The 14,038-nt window shown below is 38.4% G+C and overlaps 1 protein-coding gene across 1 annotated transcript in view; it reads right to left on the bottom strand.

Annotated features, from left to right (window-relative positions):
* niban1b (niban apoptosis regulator 1b) overlaps positions 1–14,038 on the bottom strand; it is a 67,095-nt gene that overhangs the window by 18,354 nt on the left and 34,703 nt on the right. Inside the window, exons 2-5 of the mRNA XM_036565325.1 lie at positions 9,921–10,051; positions 7,898–8,026; positions 7,684–7,798; positions 5,558–5,722 (exon numbers count right to left, since the gene is read on the bottom strand). Of these exons, the coding sequence (XP_036421218.1) occupies positions 5,558–5,722; positions 7,684–7,798; positions 7,898–8,026; positions 9,921–10,051 (540 nt within the window). The remainder of the gene's footprint in view (positions 1–5,557; positions 5,723–7,683; positions 7,799–7,897; positions 8,027–9,920; positions 10,052–14,038) is intronic.

The raw sequence follows: 14,038 nt of genomic DNA, 5'->3' as shown, positions 1-14,038 counted from the left end.
GTACAGTTTTCTCTCTTCCCCCAAATGTCAAGACATGTTTGGAGCCAGTCTCATGGGGCCAGACGTGATCTCATTATGAAAACGTGTGGGGACTGTCATGAGAAATTCTGGGCTAAATGTGGGCGAGAATGTAGACCTATTAGTGATAAATTATTTCTGATCCAAACCAACACACTGTGAGGGAGGAGCTCAAAGATGGTGACCTTATCAATATAGCCCAAAATATCGCTGCTGTCGGAACAGAACCTCATATCTCCAAAATGGTAACTTTACAGGAGAAGCAAAAAACATACTTTGCTTTTAATGTAAGTCAATGGAACCAGAAAGATTTCCAAGTCATTTTGGACCATTTCTTTTAGTTCATTCATCATGAAATTTATACACAATGTGAAGGACAACAGGCATTTTAAAATATGTCAAAAACTGGAAAACGGCCAAAATGGAGATACCTGAGTTAATGTCTGCAAAAAAAGTATTTAAAGCGGTTTCATGGTAGGGCTGAATACTCTCTCTCACTCACTCACTCAGCGTCTAAGTGCTTATCCTCCTGGGTCGCGAGGGGCTGAACATTCACAGAAGAAAGAAATATTCTAAATGAGATCTCCTCTTAATCTCCTGTACTTCTCCTAGAGAAGTCCTGTTTGAGATTAGAGAGACTTAAGCTATTTTCTCCTGTTTCGGAAATTTGGCTCATGAGAAACAACCCTCAGATTTTCTCACTTTGATCAAAATATTGTCAAATATGTGGATTAACTAGTCTCTGAATCATTTTAGCCTAGTCTGAGCTGAATAATATCTCCATAAGAAAAGTGTAAGATCTCATCGTTTTCTTATGGAGCTCTATTCTATATCACAGAACTCTCTCAGCAGTCTGTCAGTGCAGAAGGAGAACTCACAATTTTCTCTTTCATCACCAGAACTTCTTACAGTGAAACGCTGTCAGAATTCAGAAATCAGTGGTCCTTCATTAATACAATATTGAGATCTGCCTTATTTCTTAGAGACAATCTTAGACTTTGTAGTTCTACAGTTACAGACTGTAGTCCATCTGTTTCTCTGCATAATTTGTTAGCCCCCTTTTACCCTGTTCTTCAGTGGTCAGGACCCCCATGGACCCTCACAGAGCAGGTACTATTTGGGTGGTGGATCATTCTCAGCACTGCAGTAACACTGACATGGTGGTGGTGTGTAGGTGGACTACAGTCTGTAACTGTAGAACTACAAAGTGCACCTATATAGTAAGTGGAGCTGATAAAATGGACAATGAGCGTAGAAACAAGGAGGTGGTCATAATGTTATGCCTGATCGGGGTATATATAAGACATTTTCTCCCCTGGATTTATGTAAAATATGTTTTATTGTGCTTTTGTAATCAATATTGCAATTTAAATGTGATAACTTTTTTTACGTTAAGCACCAGGCCTCTGATGGCCAAGAAGACCAGCACATCTATTTTTTAAAGTTAAATGCTTGAACGTAGTGTGCCAGACTGCCAGTTCACAAGCTCTGCGTTATTCAGTTATATTTCTCCACTTATTACGAGTTAACTGTAAATAATGCAGGATACAATTTAAGTTGCAGCTTTTTGTGAACTGAACCGATTTCTGAAAACGTTTGCTAACAATAGTGTTTGTCTAGCTAGTTAAGACAACTGTGAATAATGTAGGATAGGATTAAACTGACTAACTGCAGCTCTTGTGCTTTGAAAATGGCACTTATTTAAAAAAAAATACTAATTGAATCAATTTTGTCAAGCGCACTTCTGACAAAACACAATAAACATTAATTTTGAAAAATGAACATTAGCTAACAATAAGGCTGGCTAGCAAGCTTGTTTTGCTTGTGTTTTCAATTGTGCGGACACTAGCAATTATATGGACGTTAACAGCTTAGACTAGAGGAATTTGGGGGGTTTTAGAGGGGGCGTGCTCTTGTTTGTGGTGGATTTCACCAGCACTAAAACTTTCAGAACTTACAAGAATGTAGCTAACAAATAATGGAAGCTTGTACATTAGCATGGCGCTAAGCGCAGGCCTAAATCATCACATACTTACTTCAAACCATGTTTGTTTTGTAATCTCTAATAGATGGATTATGCAGTTTGACATATAAAAACTATAAACATGGACAGAAGTACATTAGCATGGCTAAACTTGTAGCAGCCTAATTTTGTATTTGTGTCCATGTTTAGAGACAACCGTACGTCATTAATCCACAGAAGCAAGTCTATTTGAAATTACTTTACAACTTAAAGCATTACTACGATTTGGGCTTGCTGCTAGCACCATGCTAGTTAGCGTACATAAGATTCCATTGATTGTTAGCTACATTAGCCTTGTAGCTCCAGTGCAAACCCACTGAAACAAGCTTCAGACACCAAAGACGGTCGACTATATCTGGGCTAAGGGGGAAAAAGGCTGCTGAACCATTGCTGTAAACAGCTCTTTAAGCAGCAGTCAGACCTCTTTATATGTTGCGAACATGGTACACACAAAGAAAGGTGTGAAAACAATACATGTTTCAGTTGTGTAGGACAGAGTGCTGGTTTTGATGCTGTACCCTGCTGTGCAGAAGCGAGCTAACCGCTAAAAGACGAGTCACCGAGGCCTTTTCCCCACACAGGAAGAGCAGCTTCACTAAGCTGGATATTATTAGAGCGTTACCAAGACCACCGAAGAGAAACAGCCCTACACTGAAGAGCGATCTGAGCATGCCCAGTAAAATCACTCTCTGATTTATCTCACCAGCAGCGTTGGGGAAGTTCCTCAAAAAGGTCATCAAACTCTAATTACTAATCACTTCTCTCAAACTGTAATGAGATTACTGTACTTATTACATCCTGAAAAAAAAAACCTCTTTACTCATTACTTCACTGCTACACACTTCAAAAAGAAGGTTCTTCAGTGAAGAAAATGGTTCTACGTAGAACCAAGAACACTCAAATAACTTTTGCATGGTTCAAGGGTTCTTTGCATGGTGAAAGGGTTCTTCAGATTGATGGAGAATGTGCTGAAGATGGTTCTATATAAAACCTGTTAAAAAAGGGTTCAGGCTTGACATTGTAACAATCGCAGAACGCTTTCTGGTGCTAAATAGAACCCTTTTCAAAAAGGTTCGGTATAGAACCATCTACAGAAACCTGCAGTCTGAAGAATGCTTTCACCATGCAAAGAACCCTTTTACCATGCAAAGGGTTCTTTGAGTGTTCTTGGCTCTACATAGAAACATTTTCTTTCCTAAAGAAGCCTTGAAGAACCATCTTCTTCTCTCTAAACCCCACATAAATCTGTACCAACTGGAAAATACACTGGATAATTCATTATTTATTTAGAACAAATTTGGCAATTACAGTAAACATCATTTAAAAGAGAGTCATTGTCCCTGTTTTGGACCAAACAGGCAGTGATGCTGATTAAAATGAACAGCTGTTCCTGTTTGAACACTGAAAAACTGTGGAAACAGTTCAGAAACAGCTGCCTCGAAATAAAATCTTTAAGCTGACAGGGCTGCTTCTGAATGTAAATCGAGTCTAAGCTGTTTAGGTGGTTCTTTTCTTTAGCATGGAGATCTTTATCCATCAGACTTATCTATCAGATTGATTAGCTGATCTGACAGACTGTTACGGTGCTAACTGTGCTGTGCCGCTCACATTCATAACCCTGTCACAGGCAGCACATGCGCCTGTAATAAACGCCGTCTTGTAAGGCCTTACATGGTGAAACTTCCATGCAACTAGTTGCGTGTTGTGAGTTGCCTGCAACATAATTTCCTTGCAACTTGACACTTACATCAAGCAACTCGGAAACAAAGGCAAAGTTGCATGCAACACATTCAGCTACTCCAAATTAGCAGCTTGTATTTTCTCGGAACATCATATCATTCACTACATGTAATTTACACATTTACAGTCTTTATTTTAAACATCTTTGCATATTTATTCCTGTTTTAATTGCTGTTCTTTTTTTCTACATGTACATGCCTTTCATTTCTCAACTTATCTGTGGTTCTGTAATGTATATTTGAGATTTTTATCAGTTGTGTTATGTTCCCTGCTGAAAAAACCAGCACGCTAGTCTTAGCTGCTCTAAGCTGGTTTATGCTGGTCTAGTGCTGGTCTGATGCTGGTTTAGCTGGTCACCCAGCACAGGCATAAATGGTGGAACAAGAAGATATTTAAACAGCCGTTAGTGTTAGCTGGCTATTTAACACAGCTGGTTGCATAAAAAGTAGCTTCAATGTTGTTGTCATGGCTCAGGAAACAAACTGGGGTAGAGGCTTTTTTAGCCACTCAGTAAATCATCTTCTGTTTTATTTTCTTGTCCATTTAATCTCTTGAAATCAACAGTTTGAAAGTGTGTTGTTCAACGTGATCACATTACATGTTGTATTTGAAGTTGAGACGTTTGCAGCTGTTGCTGATGAGTTACAAATGAGTTGCAGGACGCTTTACATAATGTATCTCAACTCAAGTACAACTGAGTTACGTGTACTTCATTACAAAAGTGTTCACATCACTGTAATGTGTTGCTTTGCACCACGTTACCCCCAACACTGCTTTCAAAGGCAGAAGAGCACGGGGCAGTGGTTCATAAACAGAGTGATTTGGGAGGGTTTAAGGAATGGAAAGAGAGCAGAGCAGTTTAGAGAGAGTGACAGCATGTCTCCAGTGGGTGTGTATCTGGATGAGTGTGAGCCATGCAGATGTTTTCATTACTGTTTTTATTACTCTTTAAAAATGTCTCCTCCTACACAATAGCTGAAAAACACTGTGCTCTCAGCCAGATAAAGCTGCTATTTTTCGTGAGTTTGCTGTTATGACCCCGTCTGCTTTAGGCAGCAACAAGAGTGGCATATTTTATTTTTGTACATTTTCAGGGCAGAAGGGAAATAATCCTGACTCTGTAAAGCACACCCTGTTTTATTTTTTAAATAGAAAAAGTTTTAGGTGACCTAGAAAATACTAACTAGATATGAACACTTTAATATCTATATCTATTGACTTTTATCTATCTATCTATCTGTCTATCTATCGATCTATCTATCTATTTATATATGCCTTTTTGAATTAGGCCTGGCCAATCAGAACAGAGCTAATTTACATAAATCATGTATGTCGTAAAGGTACACTAACAAAAATATATATACATACACCGACTAGGCATATCATTATGACCGCCTCCTTGTTTCTACACTCATTGTCCATTTTATCAGCTCCACTTACTATATAGGTGCACTTTGTAGTTCTACAGTTACAGACTGTAGTCCATCTGTTTCTCTGCATACTTTGTTAGCCCCCTTTTACCCTGTTCTTCAGTGGTCAGGACCCCCATGGACCCTCACAGAGCATGTGCTATTTGGGTGGTGGATCATTCTCAGCACTGCAGTAACACAGACGTGATGCACTACAAAGTCAACTACAAAGTGCACCTATACAGTAAGTGGAGCTGATAAAATGGACAATGAGTGTAGAAACAAGGAGGTGGTCATAATGTTATGCCTGATTGGTCTATATTTATATATATACATATATAAACACATACATATTTGTTTTTCTCACCGTGGTTCTGGTGGCGGATGCAGTCAGACAGTGTGGAGATGAACTGAATCTGTTTCTCCTGTTGCTGGAAGCTGAAGTATGAGTCTCTCCTGAAGGGCAGTCTGAGGTAAACAGGGAACGGCCCTGGTGGTGTTACCACCGGCGCTGACCCCTCCTCTTTAGAGCCTATCAAGTACACAAATATACAAATATACAAAACCCAGAGAGAAGGTACACGGTGGAAGAAAACCTCAGGCTACGTTCACATTACAGGACTGATGTGACATAAATCTGATTTTTAAATTAGTTAAGATGTAAACAGAGTCATTCAGAGTGGTTTGGTGTGAAACGGTCCGTTCTAGAGAAACTTACAGAGTCAGAACTGTTCACAGTGGTGGTGATAGGAACCAGACGTCCACCTCTAAAAGCTCCCTCACAGAAAGTTACTACATGAAATGGTTATGAATTCACTGCCTGATGTCTGAGACACTGTTTTACGAAAAAGTAGGCAAAATAGTCCCCAAAGAAAACTCAATATTTTCACCATTTACCATCATCAACATTCCATATAAAGCTCAGAAGACTCGTGTAGATTCACTGGTGGTTTTGGATAGTAAATAAAATGTCTATATTTGTGTTGTAGACATGGTGACCCCTGGTTCCTATCACCACCACTGTAAAGACGTCTGAATCTCTACAATCAACCATTTCACACCGAACCACTCTGATCTGAATGACTCTGTTTACATCTCAAGCATTAATTTATGCAGAAATTTGAAACACTTATGTTTACCACAAAAAAAGAAACATGAAAGTTAACAGAAAATAGTAAAAAAGGTTGAATTTCTGTGCTTGTTTTACTTTACTTGGCAGATATATGTTTTAGAAAATGTGCTTGAAACCAGCAAAATGATCTGCCAGTACAGTGAGATGTAAAACAAGTAAAAATGTCTAGAAATAAGCTAGATAATCTTGTGTACAACCATGTCAAAATGGGAAATATTAGATATATAAACTAGAATAAAGATCATTTCACTTGACAAGACACTATTTTTTGCAGAGTTCGTGTCACTATAACGTGAGTGTGATTCATCTGTCTTTAGTGTGAACACTCCTCTTGATGAGTCAAACGCAGTGATATGTGATTTTAAAATGAGCTCAGATTTTTGTGTTTACAGTGCTGTGAAGAAATCAGACAACACTGCAGGACACTGATTCAACTCATGCATGGTATAAGACAGGGGTCGGCAAACCAAATGTTAAGAAGAGCCATTTTGTCCTTTCAACAGAAATCAAACCACCTTGGGAGCCACAACATTATATGTCCATTTTACCATCTTGGCAGTAAATATGTCTCAGTATGTGCTGATGTTCTAGTATAGGCTAAAAATATAATATAGACAAAAACACAGACTTACTCTGCTCTGCTTTAAGCTTTAGCTCAGCTATGGCTGCTTTTCTCGCATCACCAGCAGAAAAATACCATAAAAGTAGAACAGTGTCTTGTAAAATGTCTCTCAACGTTTGACTTTTAAGGCTGAAGTCGCTTCTCATTCGCCAGCTTCTTGTTCGAATTTTCCCGTTCCACCTTAAATGGTGCCTAATGCACCAGAATGTAACTGTGGCACCATTTAAGGTGGAACGGGAAAATTCTAACAAGAAGCAGCTTCACGACTTTTTAGTGTTTGACAGTTTATCGTTGCAGATTAAACGTATCAGGAAACCAGCTAGAATGATTATTATGCAAATAAATGCAAATTAATCTCCAAATTATTGCTATTTGTCTTAGATCTTTCTCTTTGCCGTTTCGTTAACTACTAGCTAGGCGAGACTGTTACCTGTGTTGCTATGGTGACCAGCAGTCTGCGCGCTGGTCTTCAGGGTTAAAGAGTGAATTAGCATTTCTACATTAACTCCAGCGTTTAAGATCATTTATTGTTAAACTGTGTTGAACGATCAGCAGAGCTTTATTTTACTGTAGGGAGGATTATTTTATTATATTATTTTATTTTTACCTAGAAACCTAATTCTGCTGTGGAGCCGCAACAGAGCAGTAAAAGAGCCGCATGTTGCCGACCCCTGGTATAAGAAGCCAGCTGAGTTCTGATAGGGCTCTAGGCATCAGTATAGAGCTCAGACAAACTCACTGTTGAGGTCAGGGAAGGCCTTGTCCACTAGGGCAGAATATTTCTCCTCTGAGGTCAGCACAGTGCCACCTGTTAGCAGGAGCGTGTGACGCGCTGGAGTTCCTTTGGTGAACGTCTAGAAGAGGTTACAAACAATTATAACCATGAATGAAAGTATTGCTTAAAGCTGAGGTCGGGAGTCTTTAGGATTATGTGGGTGTGGAAGGTGCTGTACCTCCTGGCTGTCGTGGAGCTCCAGGCTGTAATCTGCTCGGACCACCACAAACCTCTCCTTCCACTTCCGGCTGTCGTCGAAGTGCTGAAGGCTGTCCTTGTACACCACGACTGAGGCCTGAGGAGGCTCCTTCACACACACACACACAGACAGACAGACATCCAGTTACAAACGAGAGTAAAATGTGAGTTTTAGGTGCCCAACAGTGAAGCGAGGTGGCTGTGTGAGCTATAAGGAGAGAGAGAACTATTTTAATTTGAATGTTTTTAGATATTGAAATTGAAACACTGAAGCACAGTTATTTCTTCATTTGCATACAGTTCACTGCTGTAGTTTGGGTTTGCATTACCGTAACAGTGAGTCAGAGATCCATCAGCTACACAAACAACTTCCCTGTTCTTCCCTCTCTCTTTTGTTTTTGGATGGACACAACATACAAAACTTAAGTTAAACCTGAGAATTAAATTCTTTACAAACCCTTTTTTTATAATCCTGACCTCAGTGACAACCCGCTCAGAATATTTTGGCCTTATTTTGAAGCCGTAGTCGTTTTTTCTCAAAACTGCTAATGGCCTGCTTAGCAACTAAACCTCTACTAATTTCACAGAGCTGACGCTGGCAAACCTTCTCCAAGGTTAGGTAACATGTCGTGCTATTAGTATCCTGTGGTGGTCTCAGTAGAAATGAATGAAAACTGACCAGTCAAAATGATTCATTAATTATGAAACTGACCCATCACATTGTGCTCAGTGGAACATGTATAAAGACTATGATAGCTGTGGATCATCTCAGGGGCCATCATCACCCATCATCACCCCAGGGAGCGCAGAGAAAATCTAACATCTAAACTTAAAGCCAAAGGTTTCAAAAAGGTGTTAGATATCACAGGTAAAATCTGACAAAATGACAAAATGATTTGTGGTCTTTGGCTCAAATAACACAAAAATTCTTTATTTAAAAAATTATAGCAAGGGAGAAAAATTGGTTTGAGAACATCAACCTTCTTCACAGTTGCTTCTGTAGACTCTAACCATCTTTACAGCTACTTCCATTGACACTAATCTTCATCAACCTTTTCTGCAGCTGTTTCTAAGGACACCAGCCTTCACCAACCCTCTTTAAGGCTGTTTCTATTGACACCAACTTTCTCTACAGCTGTTGCTATGGACCCTAACCTAGTTTACAGTTGTTTCCATGAACGTCAACTTTCTTTAAGGCTGCTTCTAGGGACAGCAACCTTCACCAACCTTCTTTACAACTGTATCTATGAAGGTCAGCCTCCTTTACAGCCATTACTATGGACCCCAATCTCCTTTACACGTGTGATATAAATGTCAACCTTCTTTAAGACTGTTTCTATGGACAGCAACCTTCACCAACCTTTACCAACCTTTACCAACCTTCACCAACCTTCACCAACCTTTACCAACCTTCACCAACCTTCACCAACCTTTACCAACCTTCACCAACCTTCTTACAGCCATTTCTATGAAGGCCTGCTGTCTTTATGGCTATTTCTATGGACATTGACTTTCTTTATGGCTGTTTCTATGGACACAAATCTTCACCAGCCTTTTTAAAATCTATTTCTATGGACACAAATTTTCTCTACAGCTGTAACTACGAACCCCAACCTTCTTTTCAGTCGCTTCCACGAACATCAGCCTTCTTTATGGCTGTTTCTATGGACACAAACCTTCTTTAGAAATGAGCACCCTACTTCTGAACTTGCGTCAACGTAGGAACACGATAGATCTGTGTTCTTAGATAATACCTTTACCCATAAGCTGCTTGATAATAGAATCACTATGTTGAGCATTACAAGCCATATAATTCATATTTAAACTGGTATTTTGCTCCTCTGATGACGTCTCTGTTATCAGTGGTCGTCCTGACTCCAGTCTAACTGAATTACTTTATGCTGTACATTAAATAAGGTCACCACAAATATGTCAAGGCAATCACTGTCAGTAATCTATTTGAGTAAACTCCGCTGGTTGAGCTCATTTACAGTGTAAATCACCTTCTGTTTGAGGAGCTGTGTTTGGCCGGTGCGATGCTGTTCCACTTCATCCTGCAGCTGGGAGAAAAAGGCCACGCAGTACTGCCTCTTATAGTGAGGGCTGAAGTTTTTCAGCTCAGCTTCTGCCCGCCCTGCACACACATACACAAACATACAGAGTCACTACAACCCCTCCGCATACTGAGACAAAAACAAACCCATAACAAATAAAAATATAAGCATGAATTCTGCAAGTTATGAACTGAATGATATCACAGTAATGTACTGGACAAGTAAAATTATATCATATACATATGGAACTTGTTCTGGTGCGTGATCACTGCAAGACAAAATTATAATAAACACACAAAACATATAAAAATTAAGCAAAATAAAAATATATACACAAATTTAAAACATAAAAATGTGAAATACCATATAGGTATCGATGAAACAGATAGCAGGGTCCATATTCTACACTTTTCTTTACGTTATTTTTCCCCTTAATGTCCTCTACATGATGTTTGTGGTAGTTTTATGTACCGAGAATAATAATTCATTTTTACATGACCATGTTATTTATCTCTCCTTCTTTAAGAGCCTGTTTTTCATTGCTGTTCCTTTAAGATTGATATATGTAAATGAGCTCTGTTCTGATTGGCTGCCCTGTATTGTGCCTTGCTCAAACAACAGTCCAAGCTACAACACTCCTTATAGCTTCATTTTGAGGGGGCAGGGCTAAACTGCTGTAGGCTGAATGGGTGGATATGTGTAAATGCATGCGTTTTTGTGACATCACAAAAACAATAAATTCAAATGGGCTGTTTTTTTCAGCGTAACTTTAACAATCCTTACATACTACACTCTTAAAAAAGACGGTTCTTCATAGGGTTCTTTAGTAAAGGAAATGGTTCTATATAGAACCATGAACACTCAAAGAGCTTTGCATCAAGAAAGCCTTCTTCACATTGATGGAGAATGTACTGTAGATGGTTCTATATAGCACCCAAAATGGTTCTTCAATTGTTACAAGCTTGACATCGTAACAATAACAGAACCCTTATCGGTGCTATATAGAACCATTTCCAAGAAGGTTCTATGCTGCAGATGCTTCAATATAGAACCTTCTTAGAAATGGTTCTATAGAGCACCCAAAAGGGTTCTTCTATTGTCACAAGCTTGACATCGTAACAATAACAGAACCATTTTGGGTGATATCTAGAACCATTTCCAAAAGGGTTTTATGCTGCAGATGCTTCAATATAGAACTTTGTTGGATATTGTTCTATAGAACACCCAAAAGGGTTCTTCTATTTTTACAAACTTGACATTGTGACAATAACAGAACCCTTTTTGATGCTATATAGAACCATTTCCAAGAAGGTTCTATGCTGTAGATGCTTCAATATAGAACCTTCTTGGAAATAGTTCTATATAGCACCCAAAGGGGTTCTTTTAATGTTACAAGCTTCACATCGTAACAATAACAGAACCCTTTTGGGTGCTATATAGAACCATTTCCAAAAAATGGTTTTATGTAAAAACATATAAAACACATTCTCTATCAATCTGAAGAACCCTTTTAACCTTTTAGTCATGCAAAGGGTTCTTTCAGTGTTCATGGTTCTATGTAGAACCATTTTCTTTACTAAGGTACCCTTGAAGAACCATCTTTTTTTAAGATCAAACTCTTATTTAGAAAAAAAAAGTGAGGAAAGTTTCTTTTTCCATGATTTGGGCCTTTTAAGCAGCCATACTAGATGTAAAATATGTGCATAACAATAAATTGGTATGTGAAAAAAAGCTGATTGATTATTATGGTCTTTGTTTTTAAGTTGTATTCCACATTATTTGTGTATGTATGTTGCTTTAAAGACCCTCATTATACTGAGGTTACACTGACACAGCCCCACAGAACCCTGTCTGAACTTCAAGGGACCATTTAGAAGCTTTTAAACATTTCAGATACTGGCTTTTTGTGGAAAACACATTCAGAGTCAAATCTGTGATGCATTATATGCTGGGCTAAGCCTTCGCTCTCAGCTACCCTGCCAAAATAACATGGCACAGAACAGAGCTCTGGGTCTATTTCAGCTTTATTCCACTCCGTGCTCCAACTCCAGCTTTCTTCACAGCTCTCTCCACTTGGACCCGCTTCATTATTTCCAAGTGTTCAGCCTGAGCTGGAGAATAACTGCATTTTCTTCCAGGGACGCGCTGCCTTGCAGAGCTCTGATAGCTGTTTCTTCTGCATTACTGGCAATGCAGCGTCTCATACATCAAAACTGGCTGACTGCAGGTATTGTATTACTGGGGTGAACTCCCAACAGGACGTCTTAGATCAACTAATGATGCCTCTCTGAACAACAGTCTCCAACACAGGAAGAAAAAAAGAGACGATTAAGTTCTGGAGAAAAGCTCTTGTTGCTGTTGAGCATTATATATTCTTAAATCCCCACAAAAACCAGCTTTGACCTTCTTCACTCTCCTTTAAAAGGAACAGTTCAGCAAAAAATCTAATTTACACAATTTTCCCTTCACTGTGAAATCATTCAAAACCTTAGAATCGGCATTCAAAAGTCACTGTTTTCACAAAATGGTATCTTAGCGAATGTAAATATCTTATATGTAGTCAATATATCAACTATTTCTCACTATGAGATTATTTAACTTATTTCTAGACATTTTTACTTGTTTTTAAGCAGTTTTATCTTATAAAAGTGTCTTATTTCATTGGCAGATCACGTTACTTGTTTTAATCATTATTTCTTGAAATGAGCAAAATTATCTTCATTATTTCTCAAAACAAGTAAACCAATCAAGCCAATGGAATAAGACACTTTCACCAGATAAAATCACTGAAAACAAGTAAAAATGTACAGAAACAGGTGGAATAATCTTATCTAATCTTTCACTTGTTAAGATTTCACTTGTTAAAGTTTTCACGATACATGATACATCATGATATTTATCTTTTCAGACCTCTGATCATTTGGAACAGAGAAAAAGAACCAGTAGCGCCACGTTTAAAATAAAATACTGTAAAAAATGTTGAATTTTATTGAATATTTCACACAATGTGTTGCGCTAAATCCAATTAAACGGGACTAATTTTGCTCTCCTTATAATAAAACCAGACAGTTGGTCGGGGTTCTACGAGTACAGACGGTATCCACTATACGTTTAGAAAAGCCCACTGTATTGCATTGTGACATCATTTATCTTGATATAGATATACATTGTCATGCTTCCCAGCCTACGTTAAACACAGATTTCAACTGTTTCTTGGACTTTCTACACAAAGAGTACATTTTTTGCCAAACTATTATTCTAACTAACCATGCAAAGATCCATTTAAGTATACAAATGGTTCTTTGGGTGTTCATGGTTCTATACAGAACCACTGTTTTTACTAAAGAACCATCTTTTTTAAGATTGCAGCTGTAGCAGGAGCACTTGAGTTGCATCTCTTCATTACAGCTTGAGAGCGCACTGTTCAATAATATTACATCTCAAGGCTTGATTACTGCAACTCGCTCTTGGCTGGTCTTCCTATGCGGCCATCAGGCCTCAGCAGCTCATCCAGAATGCAGCAGCACGGCTCGTCTTCAATCGTCTTCGAACAGTGCTCTTCAATACAGCACTTACTGTATTGTACTGCACTAGAGATGCACCGATACCACTTTTTCCCTATCAATACCGATACCTGATCTTTTAATATCGGTCGATACTGAGAACCGATACCGATACTAACTCTATCTAACCTAACTCATCTGTAAGTCCTGATATTTATCCAGCTACCTTTTTAAAATATTTTATTTTGGTAAAATCTGTTTTCTGCATCACAAATAAAACACACTCAGCTTGGCTAGATGGCATTTACTTGTTGGTTTATATTTATTAGATGCTTCAGAAAACTTATTTTTGTTTATTTACAGTGTATATTTAGTATTTACTATTATATAATTAGTAATAAGCACCATGTTTAACAACTTATGTAAATGTAAAATATCTTTATTGTGCAAAACAGTTAAAAACAGAACTGAACAGTAAACAGATAAACCTGGGGTGTTTACACATCAGCACACAGCAGCTTCTCTGGCTCAAAAACAGCTGAGTATTGTTTCACATCCAAGTTT

This window comes from Colossoma macropomum, unplaced genomic scaffold (assembly GCF_904425465.1).
Source record: "Colossoma macropomum unplaced genomic scaffold, Colossoma_macropomum, whole genome shotgun sequence".
In the NCBI taxonomy this organism is placed as follows: Eukaryota; Metazoa; Chordata; class Actinopteri; order Characiformes; family Serrasalmidae; genus Colossoma; species Colossoma macropomum.
Note: the sequence above shows the minus strand (reverse complement) of the source record. Positions and strands in the feature narration are given on the sequence as shown.